This window comes from Pyricularia oryzae, chromosome 1, assembly GCF_000002495.2.
Source record: "Pyricularia oryzae 70-15 chromosome 1, whole genome shotgun sequence".
NCBI classification, from domain to species: Eukaryota; Fungi; Ascomycota; class Sordariomycetes; order Magnaporthales; family Pyriculariaceae; genus Pyricularia; species Pyricularia oryzae.
Window position 1 is genome coordinate 7,036,915 of NC_017844.1, and position 17,912 is coordinate 7,054,826.

Here is a 17,912-nt window from a genome sequence, read left to right on the forward strand (position 1 = left end):
CAGGGTCCCATATGTGCGTCAGCCATCATGCCGATAGCCCCGAACCCACTACTGCAGTCAGCCGCGAGGAGGCTAAACGAGCCTGCCAAATTTGCAGATTTCATATGCACTGATCGCCGCGGCAGCATATAGAACGGGAAGGAGCCTTCCATACACGTAGGTGGGTAAGGTACCTAGGTAGGTACCTAGGTAGACGGGCAGGTATCTACGGCAGCCTGCGTATGATAATTTGAATATCTGTTGTGTCGGTTGATCCTCACTCTCCTGCCTGACCATTTGTGTTTCCTCAACAGTCTTTCATCACCAATAGACTCACAAGCCTTCCATTGATACTTGAATTACTGTATCCAGCTTTCCAGATATAATTTGCATACCTACCAGGTACCTTTGCCTACCTTATCCATGGCCACTCAAATGTCCCCCTTCCGAGCGCCTTTCCTGCCAGCGCCTCCCACGCGAGCGCCTCCAATGCCAGTGCGCTCCATCCCAAGAACACCTTATGAAGCTGTCAAACCTCCCTCTCTGAGAAGATCAATGAGCCCCAAACCTGGGAAAGATGACGACGTGGAGAGTGAAAATGCCTACTCGGACACCGAGGCAGATGAGGACGACAAAGAGACCGAGAAGGGCAGCTTCAATCTGAACACTAGGCCCGTCGTCAGACTTTGCGACTGGGAGCAGTTCAAGAATCGCTTTCAGTGTACTGGTGAACCGTCCGAATTTGTCGTGGACACTGTTGAGGTGCTGCTCAAGACCCACGACCTCGAGGAGAACATGGCGGCAGAGCAGCTGAGACGCATGCCTCAAGAGAAGAGAAGAAAGTACACAGCGAGGCTTGCACGTCCACCACTCAAGGTCAAGACCAAGACAAAAGCAAGCGAGCTTCCGTTTGACCGGATCCGCATCAACTCCAGTATCTTACTAGCACACCTTGCAAAGATAAGCGGAAACACCTCGTGGTCCATGCTTCTGCCCATGACTTTCTTGCACCCATTTGTCTTTTTTATCCACCATCAAAAAAGCATGAAGGCTCTTTTGGCAGATCTCGAGGTGTACCTGAGTAGTGGCACCGACGCTACAGACCAGCCCGACGACGTCAATGATGTGCCAGTTGCAGATTTTGGCTACAATCAGCCGACAATGCAGTGGAAAGCCCTCAGCGCCTTCATGCGAACTAAAAAGGCCATGGAGCAGGTCAGGTGCTATGTTGAGTTTGTTGACAAGGAATTGATGCCATATTACCGGAGATTCGAGCAGGCAAATCACAGCAAGCAAATGAAGATCCGATTCAACGATCTGTGGTCGCTGTTCCGCTGTGGAGAGTTGGTATGCACCAAGCATAAGTTATATGGTCTGGAGAAGGGCCGTGGCCCACCGGGCGAATCTCAATATGACGATGATGTCGACGTATTAAAACCGCCGGGTGACTACTCGAAACCCCACAAGAAGGCGGCGTCTGAGGACCAGTCTGTGTCGGACGAGGGTTATAATATTGTACGTCTCTACTCAACTAACCTGCCGTATCGCGACTGGCAAGGTAAAGGTCTTGGGGTGGGCAACCAATATGAATGGGATCCTAGAGACACAAAATTTGAAGTGCAATTTTACAGGCTCGATTTTGATGGCACAAAATACGCCCCGGTTGTCCTACCGGCTGGAATTAGGTATTTCCATGGGGAAGAAGATATCCATAAACTGCCAGTCTTCCCTATACGCTTTCTCAAAAGGAAAGACAGTCTGATGAAAGATCTTCGCGAGAAGGGCGAGTTGTTCCGCCGACTCATCTCCAACGCTGCATCCGGGAGCAAAGCCATGGCGTACGATGGATGGTCATACAAAAGCCTCCCACCGGTGTTTCGCCAACCGGGATTCAGCGAATATATTGAAAGGTGATATTTATCACCCCCCAAGACACGGAAACAGGCTAGCTTGGGCTCTCACTAATAATCAGTGACAACAGTGACATAATCATCGAAACACAGGAAGCTTTTACCACCAGGACAAGGTGCCGGCCTGGCTTCTTTATCGATAAAGGCAGGATCGACACCATGACCGAAGATGCCTACGATGAGGTTGAGATATTTTATTGGGCCGAAGAAGACCGCTCCGAGATTGTGAAGAAAATGGGCGAAATCGTGGTAATCAGGGAGGGCATAGAATCAGACATGATCAAGGCGGTGGAGGCAAAGGACCCCTTCATGCAGGCGTACGGCAGCCATACGACTACATGGAAGAGCCAAATCTTCACAGACGAGGACCTGGTGCTGCTTCCTCAGCAGGTTATGGCGTACGCCTTCAGGGAGCGCAAGTTTTTCGTTGCAGATACAAAATACATTCGCGAGATCTCTTGGCCGACTGAGAAAGACGATCCATTCAGACTCCTGCGGATCAATAAAAATCACAAGCGCATGATACTCTCAGTCGTCAACGAGCACTTCAGTCAAAAGGCGCTGGTCAGAGACATGCGGCGGCTCGCAAACTCAAGAGGGCAGGACGGAAGTACTGTCGGCCTCCCGGGGCAGGATTTCATCAGAGGCAAAGGCCAGGGCCTCATCATCCTGCTTCACGGGGCTCCGGGTGTTGGCAAAACGGCAACCGCCGAAGCTGTCGCCATGTACCGCAGAAAACCGCTCTTTTTGATCACATGCGGCGAGCTTGGCACAACGCCCGATGCGGTCGAGAAAACCCTCAAAGACATTTTCCGCCTAGCAGACGTGTGGGAATGTTAGTACGCACTCGAAGGTGTGCCCTATAGAGCAAGGCTGAGAAAGCTAACAAATCTTTGTCCCAGGCATACTGCTCCTCGATGAGGCCGACATATTCTTGTCCCAGCGGGAGAGGGGGGATGACAGCATCATGCGGAACGCAATAGTCAGTGGTGAGTCGAATCCATCCCCGAGAAGCGGCGGGCTGGCATGCGATGTTGTTGGCCTAATCTAATGCGAAATGGCAGTTTTCCTTCGCACTCTGGAATACTATCCCGGGATACTTTTTCTGACTACAAATCGGTAAGCAACAATCCCAATCAGCTTCAAAATGCGATTCTCTACTTACTTTCCCCTATCCTACGTCAGAGTCGGAGTCATGGACGAAGCAGTCAAGTCCCGGGTGCACTTGAGTCTGCACTACCCGGCACTCGATTTCGAGGACACTCGCAGCCTCTTCAAGATAAACATAGACAGACTCAAGAAGATTGAAAAGGAGCGGGCCAAAGCCCATCTGGCCAGATGCGGTTCCTCAAGCTCTGAGGGCAAATACGGACAGTTTAAGGGCGAAATGGTGGTCAGAGAGGACGAGATCCTGGCATTCGCGGAGGACCACTTTTTAAACCACGAGAATGCCCGGTGGAATGGGCGGCAGATCCGCAACGCATTCCAGATCGCCGCGTCGCTGGCCCGCCACGAGCAGCAAAATACCCACACGGTAGACGCTGGCACTGACGTCAAAGACGAAATGAGTGTTGAGGACCGAAGAATCTCTCGAAGTAGTGGCTCAAATTTGTATGACGACGACGAGGACGACGAAGACGACGAAAACAACGGGGAACGTGACAGCTTGTTAGATGCCCCCTTCATAGGCGAGAAGCATTTCAGGAAGGTCGAGCTTGCTACAGCTGAGTTTGAGCGTATGAGACAGAATATGTACAGGAACACGGACGACCAGAGGGCCTTTGAAAAGATGGAGAGACCGCCTGCTGAGTACGCGAGTCTCAATCGGCCTCAGCGTGGCCACCCCGCTGCGGTGAAGCCACGTCCACGAGATGATTACAGCCTTGAAAATGAACGTTTAGGCAGCAGTACTGGCAGCGGCGGTAGGAAGACTAGGGCCTATCGCAGAAATAACGACAATAACTACAGCGAAGAAGACTTCTCTAGCTTGGGAAGAGCAGGAGGTGGTAGGGGGCAGTACAGAACGAATTTTCGCGGGTACGGAAACCAGGGAGAGCGGGGTAGCGAGCGTGGGCAGCGCGATGACGATTGCGGGAGAGGGCAGCTAAGAGACAACAGAAGGCGGGATCGCCAGCGAGAAAATGAGAATTGGCGTTATGAGCGCCGCAATCCGCAGGAGTACGACATCGAAGAAGACTCTGACCATGATGGCCGGTGGAGATCTCCATCTTCATCGCGTCCTCAAACACGCAAGGAGAGTGGCAAGCAGCGGCGGCGATCGAGGGAGCCAGAACCACGGGGGAACAAGGGCGGCGATAGAAGGCCTGGAAGGCGAGGAGTGACAAAGTCCGGTGGAAGTGCATATGATTCGGACAAGTATGGAGGTGACCATTTGGAGGGTGGTGATTTTCAAGAGAACGCCGAGGAAGATGAGGACCGCAGTTTGCGCAGGAAGGGGTCGGGGAGGAATCGTCGGTGATCCGTTTTACTCAGGCTCTCCTGGCCCCTATGTTTCTGCGAACCCTGGTTTTCCCCACTTTCAAACCAAGTAAAACGGACCTCGTCCACTGTCAGCCGCTATAGTCCACTGTATCTTGCTTTTGGATTTCTTTTGGAAGTAGCATTCAGTTCTAATTCCACGTTTTTTTTCGTTGTTTGGTTCCGAGCCTTAAAACTTTAAGATTGGGGACGAAAATGGCCATGCCTTGGCAACTTGGCCTTGGAGAGGAAACACTCGACTGGAACTCCTCAACGACATTTTTCTTCTTTGGTAAGCCCAATACATAGGACTCACATAGCCCCAACCGGGTCTTGCGCCCAATAAAAGGTCTTTTGCCCTTCCGAGATATTCGCCGACCTACCGAAGTCGGCATACAGGTAGGTATGTATCGTTCAGTACCGGAGTAGTAGAGCTTAGCAAAAGCTTCGTCTTGCCTAGTTTAAGAACTGACCCAGAGCCCCAGCAGCCAATTGTAAGGAACTCGGCTTTTATTCTGGTCAGGCTGGGCATCACAGCCCTCAGTGACAGGTGAACAGGGCCAAGGTAAGCATTCAAGAAAGAGACAGTAATAGCCATGTGGTTTCTGACTACCCAAGCCTGGCTGACTTGGAGCCTGGGCCAGTTTTGATCTTTGTCAGGTAGAGCTTCTTTGACGGCTCTTCTTCCCAGTTCAAGTGTAGATACGAGCTGCGAGATGTTGGATGGAGGCTATTGCCCTTCACCTCAGGGAGGGCCAGGGCGACGTCGGACCCGACATCACAGCCATCACGTGGGACAATGGCTATGAGAGGTCGTATGAGGCGCCGGGAGAGCGGGCCAAGAAGCAGGCTGTGTATCTGTGCAGGTGCAGTCTGAGGTGCGACTTTGGGACGCTTCCAGAGTATGACTACGACGTATTGTAAAAGGGCAAGACTGAAAAGTCGAAGATAAAATAAGCAATCGCGAAGGATTTCACAGCTAAATACTACCATTCCCAACCAACAGAAGAGTAAAGAACTCAGTCACCATACGTGGAGTACATCTGCCATCTGGCCCTTGCCCAACTTCTCGGCATCAATCCAGCCACATCTCAAAGCTCCATCGGGGTAAGTATGCGTCGCGCACCCAGGGGAACCTATGTCTGCGACGGCCGTTGACCGGCGGCATTGCAATTACAAAACGCAGAGTTGACAAGGCCAAACGAAGCGAGGCTCCAAAAAAACCCTCTCCCATAAAGCTTAGTAAATATTTTCATGATGCACAAGTCTCGAGTACAGGTAACTAAAACCTCTGGCAAGCAGGTGCGGTGGGGGCCCATACTAATTGATCACTACGCTTGATCCTTTGAACAGGGTTGTAGTTCGAATCGTACTGGTACCAACATGCAAGGTTTCACCTTGCTTTTATTCGTGGATTACACCCATTTAGCTAAATATCTAAGCCTACGGCCTGCAAAGGTGAGGGTATTGCGTGGTTTTTGTCGAATCGGCTAAAGATGATCCCACATCGTTGATGCTGCTTTTATTGCCATGCCCGCACCACATAGGAAAACAAACAATCCCAAGATAAAGTATGCCAAGCAGAACAGCTCGAATAGCCTCTCATAAAAACGAATCTCACCTCGCTTGACCGCGCTGCTCTCCTTGCCCGTCAGTGTCCCGTCGGGCACATGCTTAAACTTGAGCTTGGAGCCCCCTGCCAGGCCAGCCTTGCTGTGAATGATGGCCGAGTGGAGCATATCCCTGTTGAAGTCGATGATCTTTGCGTCCAGACGAGGAAACCACTGCTGCGCCGCGGCGAGCGTCTTGACGAACCAGCAGTAGCCCCTGAAGCAGGCGTAGTGGTAGAGGCCCGGCCGCTTCATGCCGAGGTCGTCGCAGAGGGCGTCCCCGTTGAGGACCCTGCTGCCGGCCTCGATGAAGCCGGCCGACAGGTTGATGGGCTCGAGGTCCCGGACGGTCTCGACAAAGTTGTGGCCGCACACCAGCGAGCTGTCGGTCAGCCCCCGCTCGTGGTAGCTCAGGCTGTCCATCAGCACCTTGGCCCGCGCGGCCGAGGCAAAGTGCTCGGTGGGCGTGCCGAGCAGGTAGCCGACGTAGCGCCACAGGGCGACGTAGTCCTCCACCTCGGCCGGGCGGGCGGTGATGCCCATGAGCGGCAGCTGGATGAAGGCGTGGTTGCAGCCAAAGGTGGTCAGGGCGTGCAGGGAGTCGAGGGTGTTGAGGGGCACGCCGAGCGTCGCGACGTCAAAGTACTCGGCGCCCCTGGCCTCGACGATCTTGAGGATGCGCTGCCGCACCATGGAGTGCAGCAGGCGCACCCTGACGGCGGACCTGTGGCCCTCGCCGCCGGGCTCGAGGAAGCCCGGGCTGTGGGTGACCTGGAGCAGCAGCTGGAAGGTCTCGAGCAGCCGCCGCAGGAGCACGCGCGTGCTGAAGCCGCCGGTGCGCACCAGCACCTCCACCACGCCCTGCGACGCAGAGTTCTCGCCCACGAACCCCTGCAGCGCGAAGCCCATCAGGTTGGCCAGCGCGTACCGGTACAGGAACCGCTGGCCCCGCTCCAGCTGCGCCCAGTCCACCCAGGCCGGGACGCTGTGCACCTCATCCCACAGCTGCCCGAGGACGGCGTCGGTGCCGTGGTTGGCTTCGAGCACCGCGAGGAGGTCCAGTCTCGATATGTGCTGTGCGTCTCCGTCGGCGGCTGCGGCGCTCCGGCGGTGGATCTCTTGGATCCTGTCCACTGCCGCCGCCCCCAGCTTGTCGTACGTGTAGCGTAGCGGGTCTGTTGTTTCTCTAGGGATGTGGTCCTCGGTCCATTCGAAAGTATAGTTGCCGACGCGACGAATGTCTTTGTCAGACTTGAAGACTGCTGGAACTCCCATGATGGGCAAGGCAGGTGCACTCGTGAGGGAACTGATCCAAAAGGTAAACCTATCAGAGTTTTTTTTTTTTTTTTTTCTTCCAGGAGCTGGGGTGCTATTCATTATGCTCTTTCTACCAGCGTCAATCTGAGTATTCAGTAGCTCCGGAATAGCCGTTTTCCGAAAAAAAGTCATCATCTCCTTGGCGTGCATGAACTGTTGCTTTTGGAGATCCTTATACTCTTCTTGGCGAGCGGCACAGACCAGTCATATAAAAGATCGCCATAACAATTACGGAGTACCTGCCGACATGACATTGCACGTAATCTAGTCTATGTAAGAACTAGGTCTAATTCATCTTTTCTTCTCCTCATTCGCCTCATCTTGAACATCAAATGACGGCTTTTTTCTTCTTCTTTGTGGAGAAGCTTTTCGATAAGCATTTTGTAATTACGACATGGGGGCCAAGTTTTTTACATGCTTCTATGCGAACAGATTAAATACATAAGAACCTAGGTAGGTATATTATCCGCGTGGCTGGACGTCCCGACCGGCTGGTACCCTCCGTCCCAGATCCTTGGTTATACAACCTCTCCGCGAGAAAGAGCGCCATGGCTGACCGAACTTGTGTGACGCTTCCTGACATGTTCAGGGGCTTCATAGTCCAGGAGCCCAAAGTCAACAAACACTATGAAGCAGTGAAGCCGGTCTCTGAAAAATGGCTGGCCAGGTACTTACTTATCATGTCTTCTTGGGCGTTTCCTGGGCGCTTCGTTACTGACATTCATATTACCTCAGGATATGCGCCTTCTCGCCAATGATGCAAAAAAGGGTCGGCGCCTGTGACTTTAGCTACTTTTGTTCAATCGCTGCGCCCGAAGCTCCAATCCACAAGCTCCGAACCATGTGTGACTGGGGAAACTGGGTGAGTTTATAAGTCTGATCTTGTTCGATAACCTGTGTTTTGCCTGTCTACATCTGGCTGGGAAAGGTCAAGGAGCGCCTCGCTAACGTGCAGTTCAGGTTTTCCCCTTTGATGACAGTATGCTGGGCCCATTCCATCTCCTCGGGCGCTCGTGGCTAATCACAGACCTTTATAGTGTTCGATTCCGGAGACCTGAGGTCCGACCTGATAGTCACTCGTCATGTTCTTGATAGTCTTTTGGCAGACATGAAGGGCCACAAGTTCCGCGGCCTCAAGATCCCTGTTGTTCTGGCGCACGATGACATTTATCGTCGGCTGTCTGAGGTAGAGACCAAAAATCCCTCGTCAAAGCAGGCAAGAGTACCCGGCAATGGCTGACAGTCTCACGCTTCAACACGATCTAGGGAGCCCCCTCAGGTATATACACCACAGCAGACACAACTCCAGCGTGTCAAAAACAACACCTCAAACCCGAGTGCTGACGAGTATCTCAGGTGTCCAAAGACGCTTCGCCAGGGCCATGGAGCTCTACGCCCTCGGCGTCGCACAGCATGTCCAAGATTTCACAGAGAGCGGCCTGCCTTGCCCGCAGGAGATGCTGGAGACGCGTCGGCTGTCTGTCGGGGTCGCGCCTCTGTACCACCTGGTCGAATACGCCCACTCCATACGCCTGCCCGACGAGGTCTTTGAGGATCCCGCCATACAGACGCTGGAGAGGCTCGGGGCTGACATGGTTATAATGTAAGATCTACCCATCAGCATGAGGTGACGGTTTGTATCCAACGAGTGTGATCCGCTGACATTGTGCATTCTCCAAACTTTGTAGGTCCAATGATATGCTATCCTACCAAAAGGAGGAGGCAAGTACCAACAAGTCGTCTTTCATCCTCGCCTGCTATATTGCAAAACGCTAACCTTGTCTTGCACAACAGAGCGAAGGATGTCCTTTTAATATGGTGGCGGCCTGTCGAATGTCGGGGCAGTCTGCTCAGGAGGCATTTGACACCGTAGGCGCGCTGCTCGAAGAGAGCTACTACGAGTGGGAAGAAACAATGCGGCAGGTCCCGGCCCGGGGTGGAGATGTTGAACGCGACGTCCAGCGCTACATCAAGGGGATTCAGGACGTCGTCCAAGCCAACATCACCTGGAGGTAAGCCCTGCGACACCTGAAGTTGGAACCCGTCGTTGGTTCCGCTTCTCCGTTTCCCCCTTTTTGTTTTAGCCAAAAGTTCACCATTTGACTTGCTCACACACGGCATTTACCGCAGTTTCCGATCAAAGAGATATCTTGGCGTCCACGCCCCCGAGGTCCGGAGGACCAAAAAGTTCGACGTGATGACACATCCTCCATACTTGGACAAAGACATGGCCGAGTTGAGATAAAACATTCAGGCACTGGTCAGAGATTGACTTTATAAGCGCCGTCGTTTTCGGACGGTGCACAACCGTAGGGGTAAAAAGGGGGTGGACCAAGGGGTTTAATATTTTATCACAAAACCCCAAAGTCTCCCGTGTCTTTGATGCGATGGGAGTCGTTTGGGCCAAAGCCTTACCAACACAACCATAGACATCTTTGAGATGTGAACTAGTTCTAGTCTAGCGCCTATGCGGGTGGTCATGGCAGGAAGCGCTTGGAGGCTTGTGCTTTAGATGCTAACTTGTTTTTGCTTTCCTTGCGAGGCTGCCAAAAAGCAATCAAAACCGACGCCTTGGTAAGAGACCCAAGTTTTTTTCGCGGGAAGTTGAGAGGTTTGCTTCCGGGTCCGACCGCAACTTTATTCAATACATGTTGATGGGCTGGCTATTGGTAGATGGCATAGGAGCTGCACTGCCTCATCAATCGAAGATGCAAAGCGGCATGGTACTGGGAATTCAAGTGCGTTGCTTACGAGAGCCTCGCTTGCAAAGTACATGCTGCAAGGCCGTTGAAAAATATGTGCTGAATGTCAGTAGTAAAGGAAAAGGTTTACACCATTGATGTTTTGAAGAGGGCCTGAGTCCAAGACAGTACTGAGACTGGGATAATCAATTAGCCGAAAGTGTGTCCCTGGCAAGATGCTTTCGCATAGACAAACGACAAGCGGACTATGTTTTAGTTCTAGCAATCGCGTAGGACGGAAATATTTTGTAGTTTCGGTGGAAAAAAAAGAGAAAAATAAAAGAAAAAGACAGTACCATCGGGATCGGGATGAACAAGCTCCACCACTGGCCTGCAACCGTCATCCCCGAAGTCCATTTACGGTGTAGGGATCTCGTGTGTCGCATAGACCTCGAGCATAGCGCATTTGTCATTACGTGGTAGCACCAAGGAGAAAGCCAAAGTGGAGACGATGGCATCGGTATCTTTGCCATACAGAGTCTTGGAAGTTGCGAGTATACTCGATACAACCTACAGTGCATTGAATTGTAGTTTTGGATGCAGGGTAGGCACCATGTTGAAATGTGCTCTGCTGACCCGTGAGTTGAGGCTGTGGCGCAGGTTTGTGGTCAGCGTCGGGAACAGGCGAATTTGACAGTTGCACCAGCTGAGCCTTTCATCAGATCTGGATTGGGCTTTGTTTCTACTGGGGCTGTGTCTCGCTATCGTCTTATTGGCCGGCGCACAAACACATGCTTTCCAAGACACGAACACCAGTTTACCGGTTTTCAGCGTCGTCCAAACAATATAGAGAAAAAAAAAAAAAAAAAAAAAAAAAAACGACACTGCAGGCATGTGGCGTATTGAGCAAAATACCTAGGGTGTCTCCGACGTGGATGGCCTGCATTGAAGCAAGGGTGTCGGTGCATGTTTGGACTTGGCTTGTTTACGCACAGCTGTCAGTCTGAGTCGTGGTGATCATGACGAAACTTTAAAGGGTTGCTACTGGGATAATGCTCGTGTTTGCTCACTGCAGGTATATGTTTTTTTTCTCTCTTGGAACTAGGAGGAATAAATTAATTACATTTAAGCATCTAAAAAAGGGGTTCCATCCAAATGGAAGGAACCCAACAGAATCCTGAAAGGGTAAAGGAACGAACTGCCGACCCCTGAAGTGATTTTGATTGAACCGACCGACTTTGACTTGACTGACTGATGGCACAGTTCGGCGATTTGTGTAGCTCGCTAGAAGGAACCGATTGGGAGAACGGACACAAAGAGATTTCGTCAAAGCTCGTATTGCAGCCTGCACATTCTGGACGCTGGAGGGGCTGATTAGGTGAACCAAAGCCGCAAAACGAACGATAAACGAGGGCCCGCCGCTAGGCTGCTAGAGGGGCGCCACCACCCTCAAACGTCAATCTCTTCAGCAAAGACATGCAAAGGGGGGGCGACCGCTACGGGTTGCGGTACCGAAGCGCGCAGTAACAGTAAGGGACGGTACACTACTGCACCAAACTACAGTGGTCGCAGTACAAAACCCCCCCAAAAGTACGGTATGCTGCGCTTCACCCTCATCCGCCAAAAACAAAAAAAACAAATCACCCCTGAATGCGTCGATGATGTAACGGCCGTTGGAAAGTAAGGTAACCAACCATCTGCCGATTGACAACAAGGCCAATCTGTCAAGACTTATGCAGCAAAGATCTTCACCCAGGGCTGGGTGGAGTCGTTGATTTGTGCTGGTCAAAATGGGGCTAAAGGGCACGGGAATTACGTTGTAATAGAACGCGTGCTATTGATCATCGGGCCTTGGTACAACCGGTTCAATACAGTATCAGTATTGTATTTCCCTGCGTGTTGTTTTTTTTTTTTTTCTCTCAATTTTTTTTTTTTTCATTTGTCCCGTCGGTCTCCAGTTCACAGCCACAACACAGACCTTGGTGCTTGAACTCATCAACAGGTTTTTCCCCCAAGTTTTTCTTGTGGCTGCAGAAGAAATTAATCCCACCAGCCTCAGGTTTGTCTGATCCGATTTGATGATACAAAAATCTCTAATGATGCTTTGCAAGGTCACCAACTGTTGTTTGGATGTTGTTTCTGGTGCAAGGCAACCGCCCCACATTAACTGCTGAGCTTGGCTGGCTGAGAGTGAAAGTCCGTGTTGTGCTTGAATGGTGCCGTTCCCGTTCCTGCCATGGTGGAGTTACGCTGCCCCATAATATTACTGCAAAGTGCCTAGTATAGTAGAGCAGAGTAGTACTGTACCTACCTACTAGAACTAGGAAAAGCTGCTGCTGCTACCCTAAAAGCAATATTTCCACTACTGGGGTCGAGCTACTGTACAAGCCGCAGTAGAAAAGAAGAAGTAAAATGATAAAAATAACCTCAACAGTGGAGGACATCAAACGAGAAATAATCATCTTACGATCTTCAACAGCCAGTTCGCTGCTCATCATCAATTGTGGAGCTCCCGGTGATGGCTGGGCCAGATTTGCAGGCGCCATCAACCATCCAAATTGACCAGGGTGCCGCGGTGTGCGTAGGCTCAACTTCTCAAGGGATCCATCCCCGTTCCATCCTGGAATCCCCACCCAGCCTGTCAGCTTCGCATTCCTCCCCAGGTTGCTGATGGGAAAGTGTGGATTGATTGTTTAGTTTACCTTGCTGAGCGTTGTTGCCTGCCCGCTTTACCTTGCCTGCTCTCCGTATCGACAACGTACCTACCTATCCAATCTATCCGGGCCAACTTCTTCCTTGGACCCATTGGTATGCATCCAGGAAGTCTTTCGTTTTCTAAGATTTGTCGACTCAACTCCTCGCACTCGTTTTGTTTCTCCCCAAATCTCAACCCGCCACCCCAACCGGCCGACATCTTGGCAAAAGCAATCTGGGACCCCCCTCTTAACTCTTTGAAACCTTCCCCAGGATTACCCAGTGCCCAGGCGCCACCGCTTCGACCCTCCCGACTTTTCCGCGCCAGCCTCACGTCATAACAACTGCGAGGCAACAAGCTCGGCCTGCCTTTGCTGCTCGCTGTCGGTGCTGCTGCGGCCCTGAGGCTAAGAGATTGCACCAGCCCTCGTGCAGTGGATAGCAAACCACAACCTCCGCGGCCCCTTGACACCTCGTGGTTTTCTATTCTTATTTTTTTTTATCATAGTTTTTAATATTTTATTTTTTATTTTCTTCGCTTCTCTGGGCCGTTTTCTTTTTTTGTTGTTGTTTTTTTTTTCGCTTCCCCAGATCGTCCGACTTTCGGTACCGTTTATCTTTCACTCGACAACCACACCCGCTCGAAAACGATCCAGATTCGAGCAGCGCGCAAGATGGTCGCCGGTTTTTAGATGGGCCCATCTTCTCGAGGCGAGCCATCGACGCAGCACCATCCACGCCCGCGACAGGCAGCTTCGATCATGCGACGACTGCCACGAGCACGACTATCGTCTTCCTGCAGGGCCGAGTCGATATCACTCGACGACAACAGCGGAAACGCTGCGTCTTCACAATGGAGCGATCCGCGACGGGAGAGCGAGCCACCGATGATGGAATGGGTTTCGGGGCATGAGAGTGACGAGGGAGACAATGATAGAAGGAACGCGACCGACAGGTTAGGCCTTATAATTGCAGGAAGCCAATCGTTGCAAGACGACGAGGCATTGTCAGAGTTGAGAAGGACGGAATGTTCTGGCAACGGCCGGCACGGTCGTGCTCATGCAGCTCAACGCCTGCTATCACCATACATGCACATGCTATTTGTGGTGGTGTTTTTGGCATTCCTGGGGCCTGTCTCGGCTGTTAACATAGCGTTCGATAACTGCCTCGACTCCAGATACACATCGGGGAATCCGCCTGGGCTACAATTCGTTGGCATATACGTCGATGCCATACTCAGCGTCGGCAACGATTCCTCGCAAAATCTCAAGGTCACAATGTGGGGAAATGTCACCGGTTCGCGGTCGAGGAAGGCTCTTCCTCCAGCCAGCGACACGGGGTACTGGAGCGATCCGGCCAAGACTGAAGGAAAGATTGTCAACCTGCCGTCTCAGCAGGGGACGACCACATATGTCACAACAACACACTCCAAAATCGATGTTTTGACGTACGAGCCTTGGAACAACGATGCCGATTTCTGCAAAAATCTCGGCGGAGGGTACTCATGCCCTCTGGGTCCGAACTTCAACCCTAATGCTACTCGCAACCAGTTACCGTCGGTGTCCATGGCTAACAACTTCACAACCTCGTACGCCTTCACATCGTGGTCTGCGACGTTCCTCATCAAATACACCGATTCTGAATTGGTCAATATTGGCTGTGTCTCGGCGACCATAACACCCGACCTCGGCCCTCAGGCAGCCATAGTGAGATATTTGCCTGTCGCCCTGCTCGCCTTTGTAGGTTTTTCGACCATATTTGCCGCCATCTGGAGTCCTTGGGGCACAACCGATGTTTTTCGGTGGACAAGCAACTATGGCCGCGACTGTGACCTGATCCGCCTTGTCACTCCAGGATTTGGCGACTGTCTACAGTACATTCAGTTTGTTGTCCTCACTGGTGCGCTGTCACTCAACTACCCCGGCTTCTACCAACCCATCGTAAGCCAGCTGGCTTGGTCCACCCTGATGTTCAACGAGAGCTTTGTCACCAAGGAGCCCGGTTACCGAAGCCTTCAGGATGGGATATACGTGGCCGAGGGCAATTATGGTCTCCAGCGCTTAGGGAAGCTGACAGGAATGAGCCAGGTCGCAGATATCTGGGCCGGTATGATCATTTGGGTGCTAGCCATCATCGCTTCTGCGATATTTCTTGTCCAGGCTGGCTTCGGCATTCGCTGGGTCTACCGCAAGGTCAAGAACATTGCCGAAGAGGACCTTCGTTCCAAGAACATACCCTTCAGTGTCGGCAACATTGTCAGGATCGTCTTCAACTATTTCTTACTCCCGATTGTGGCACTTTCTACCTTTCAGTTGGTGGTTGCCAGCGACTCTCCGCCTTGGACTGTCGGACTGGCTGTCGTGACGCTTTTCATCATCGTCATCTTTGCCGGCTGGCTCCTATATCTAATTATCACAGTCAAGCCGAGAGCATTTCTTTTCGATGACCTCCCGACAGTCCTTCTCTACGGACCTTTATACAACACTTACTCGGACGAGGCTGCCACATTTGCCCTTGTTCCCCTTTTTCTCACCTTCTGTCGAGGCATCACCATCGGTGCCGTTCAGCCCAAGGGCATCGCTCAAATCGTCATATTGGCCATCTGCGAGGTCCTGAGTATCTTTACCATCATCGCAGTCAAGCCGTTTCAGAAACCGACGTCAATGAATGCCTATCACTCCGTCTTTGCCGCGTTTCGGTTGGCTTCACTGTTACTAATGATGGCTTTCATACCGGAGATCGGACTCACGGAGGGCCAGAGGGGCTGGGTTGGATATGCCATCCTGGTGATCCACTGCTGTGTGATGGGTTTTGGCTTCTTCCTCAACGCCTTGCAGACAACGTTGGAGGTTGCCGTGCGTCTCTCTGGTGCCGGTGGCGATACATCCAGAGGCTTACAACGAGGAGGTTTGTCCAAAATCTTTGGAATGCGCCAGCTGCAAAGAAGGGCCGGGGTTTCTAGAAACAGTCATCACTCTGCTTCTGGAATCCTGGACAAGGATGACTTCTCCAAGGGCGGATTCGTAATGCCAGGTGGGCGTGTTAGGAGTGAGTCTGCTGGCAGTGGCGTACTTCTTACGCGGCCCCAACGCAGCTCGTCTGCGCTCGACTACAACAGCATCGATGGTGGCTTCGGCCCTGTGAGGACATTTGATGGGGCAAGTTCATTCACGCCAACAACGCCGGGAGAAGCCAGCACCTTCTCCTTCTTACCTTCGCCCGCTCAAGGCCGACATCCCTTGGCGCCACCTGTAGGCTTCGAGGCTGCAGCAGACCCGTACTATCGTCCTCCGCGAAAACGAGGACATAGTCACAGTAACTCTCAGGAAATGATGACGATAGAGAAGAACCGTGCTTCGTGGGCGAGTGGCGACTGGCAACAGAAGCGACTCAGCCAGGCCACCAGCGGCCCACTGGGCGATCCCTCAGACCTGGATGCGCAAATATCGAGAGGCCCAACCCCGGCCCCCGCAGCCTATTCGCAGCCAGCGATCAGCTTTGCGCCCAGGACTGACTACTCCACACGAGAGGTTGACTTTTATTACGGAGTGCGCGGTCAGCGGTTAAATTCGGACGCTCCAAGTCGAAAGCTGGTCACCGGGCCTGCAGATCCAACTGGCCCCATGGCCTCTGCGGCAGGTTGGTGGCGCAACATAATTGGCGGAAAGACGAAAGAGAAGGGCAAGGGTTTCGAAGTTGTCAGGAGTGCGCGCATGCCACCTGCAATGAAGGCACGCGGAGGGGATATCACAGACGACGCAGCGCCGCAAGGTATCCCCGTGGCCATGTCAACACTGCGCAATGGACCTATCGAGTCTGACGATGAAGAGGAGCTCGCCCGCAAGAAGAGGCGACCATCCGGCCCAACACTACTTGACGACGAAGGCAACCCGGGCGCGGAAGAGGGCGAGACCAGCAGTGTCAACTTACCTGCCAAAATACCTGATGAGCCGCCAGTACTTCCGGGAATCGACAGGACTAGCAGCATCATGCTCCCGAGTCGAATACAGAGCAGAATAAGTAGGAAGAGCAGGGTGACCAGCAAGCCGCCGATGCTAGACTTGAGCCTTCTGGACGGGAAGATAGATGTGAACTCGCCGCCCATCCCCCGCAAGAGCTCAAAGAGGGATTCGGGAAGCGATCAGTGGAACGCAGCTGGAGCTCCTCCGTTGCCCGCCCTGCCAGTGCAGGGTCTCGATAAGAATTTCCCTACCGCCCATGCATCCGGTTCGTCGTCTCGGTTGCCTTTTGAACGCAGCAACTCTCAAGGAAAGCAGTCGTCGTCCGCATCGTCCATGGGCCCGCCGACCGAGGAGCTGAGCAACATCGACCTTCCGAGATCGTCGTCTACAAATAGTCACGAGGACCGTCCGACCAGCTACGGAGTCGTTTCAAAGGGCAATGTGAGCCGTATTGATCCGGGACCGCAGTTTGCAGGAAGTGAAGCCGAGCTCGTCAACGAAACGACGCGGTGATTCAACGCGAAGCAAGCTGTTGACATGCATGGAGCCTGTCTCCTGTTTTCTTATAAATGTCTCAATCATGGCGAGTGTGAACGGAGGGAGAGATGCATAACATTTTCTTTCTTTCTTGACTCCGTAAACCAGGACACATATCTGTGGTCATTTTTCATATTCTGTCTCAGCGTAAACATATCTGTCATGTCCTTTCTTTTTTTTCTACTCATCTGAATGACTTTGTTTAAGGAGCGATGGCGTATAAAGATTTTTCAGTCTCATAATGTTTTTTGTTCGAGGGAATGAAAATAGGTAGTTTGACCAGAAACAACATGATGTTTGTTACTATGAATATGTGTATTGGAACCGCTTTATCATGCTTCCCTCGTCACTATCGAAGGCCGAGCTGGCGAAAGCTCAAACAGCCGGTTCTTTCTTGCCAGTATCGCGCCTGGCCCATTTCAGAACAACCATGTGAGCCATCTTCGGATTTGTACACTTCGTGTTTATTTCTTGCGCGTTTCGTCAGTATTCTAATCAACAAAATAGTTGCCAGTCTGTAAATGCCTATGGCCGACGATTCAAAAAGGCTTTTTTAACATTGGATTTTTATCCCAAGGCTTATATCGGCCAGATAGTTCTGCGGCTGAACCGAGTCGCCCATGGACACACTGACATGAACACGATCGTTCTTTGCCTGTAAACAAAAACGACAACATTCACTAGAATACAGGGAATCCCGTCAGTGGCGGCAGTTTTGGTGCTGGAGAGTGGTAGATGTGGTGA

General features: G+C 52.1%; 5 protein-coding genes across 5 annotated transcripts; 3 read left to right on the forward strand and 2 right to left on the reverse strand.

The window, feature by feature from the left end:
- Window positions 1–534: 534 nt before the first annotated feature.
- Window positions 535–4,368, forward strand: MGG_04633 (uncharacterized protein; the record flags this gene model as incomplete). The annotated part of the gene is made up of 5 exons (XM_003710822.1): window positions 535–1,889; window positions 1,961–2,724; window positions 2,792–2,878; window positions 2,954–3,008; window positions 3,075–4,368. 5 exons carry the CDS (start codon window positions 535–537, stop codon window positions 4,366–4,368), a joined length of 3,555 nt encoding a protein of 1,184 aa, XP_003710870.1.
- A 1,489-nt stretch (window positions 4,369–5,857) lies between these two features.
- On the reverse strand, window positions 5,858–7,252 carry MGG_04632 (uncharacterized protein; the record flags this gene model as incomplete). The annotated part of the gene is made up of 1 exon (XM_003710823.1): window positions 5,858–7,252. The coding sequence occupies one exon, from the start codon at window positions 7,250–7,252 to the stop codon at window positions 5,858–5,860; it is 1,395 nt and encodes a 464-aa protein (XP_003710871.1).
- A 590-nt stretch (window positions 7,253–7,842) lies between these two features.
- MGG_04631 (terpene synthase metal binding domain-containing protein) lies at window positions 7,843–9,539 on the forward strand (the record flags this gene model as incomplete). Its single annotated transcript, XM_003710824.1, has 8 exons — window positions 7,843–7,961; window positions 8,030–8,156; window positions 8,255–8,273; window positions 8,332–8,500; window positions 8,643–8,897; window positions 8,983–9,030; window positions 9,091–9,306; window positions 9,425–9,539. The coding sequence occupies 8 exons, from the start codon at window positions 7,843–7,845 to the stop codon at window positions 9,537–9,539; spliced, it is 1,068 nt and encodes a 355-aa protein (XP_003710872.1).
- Window positions 9,540–12,238: 2,699 nt separating this feature from the next.
- MGG_15303 (uncharacterized protein) lies at window positions 12,239–12,889 on the reverse strand (the record flags this gene model as incomplete). The annotated part of the gene is made up of 3 exons (XM_003710825.1): window positions 12,239–12,252; window positions 12,443–12,642; window positions 12,738–12,889. The coding sequence occupies 3 exons, from the start codon at window positions 12,887–12,889 to the stop codon at window positions 12,239–12,241; spliced, it is 366 nt and encodes a 121-aa protein (XP_003710873.1).
- MGG_04629 (uncharacterized protein) lies at window positions 12,727–17,495 on the forward strand. The gene has a single exon (XM_003710826.1). The coding sequence runs from the start codon at window positions 13,362–13,364 to the stop codon at window positions 17,142–17,144; it is 3,783 nt and encodes a 1,260-aa protein (XP_003710874.1). The 5' UTR covers window positions 12,727–13,361; the 3' UTR covers window positions 17,145–17,495.
- The last annotated feature ends 417 nt before the right edge of the window (window positions 17,496–17,912 follow it).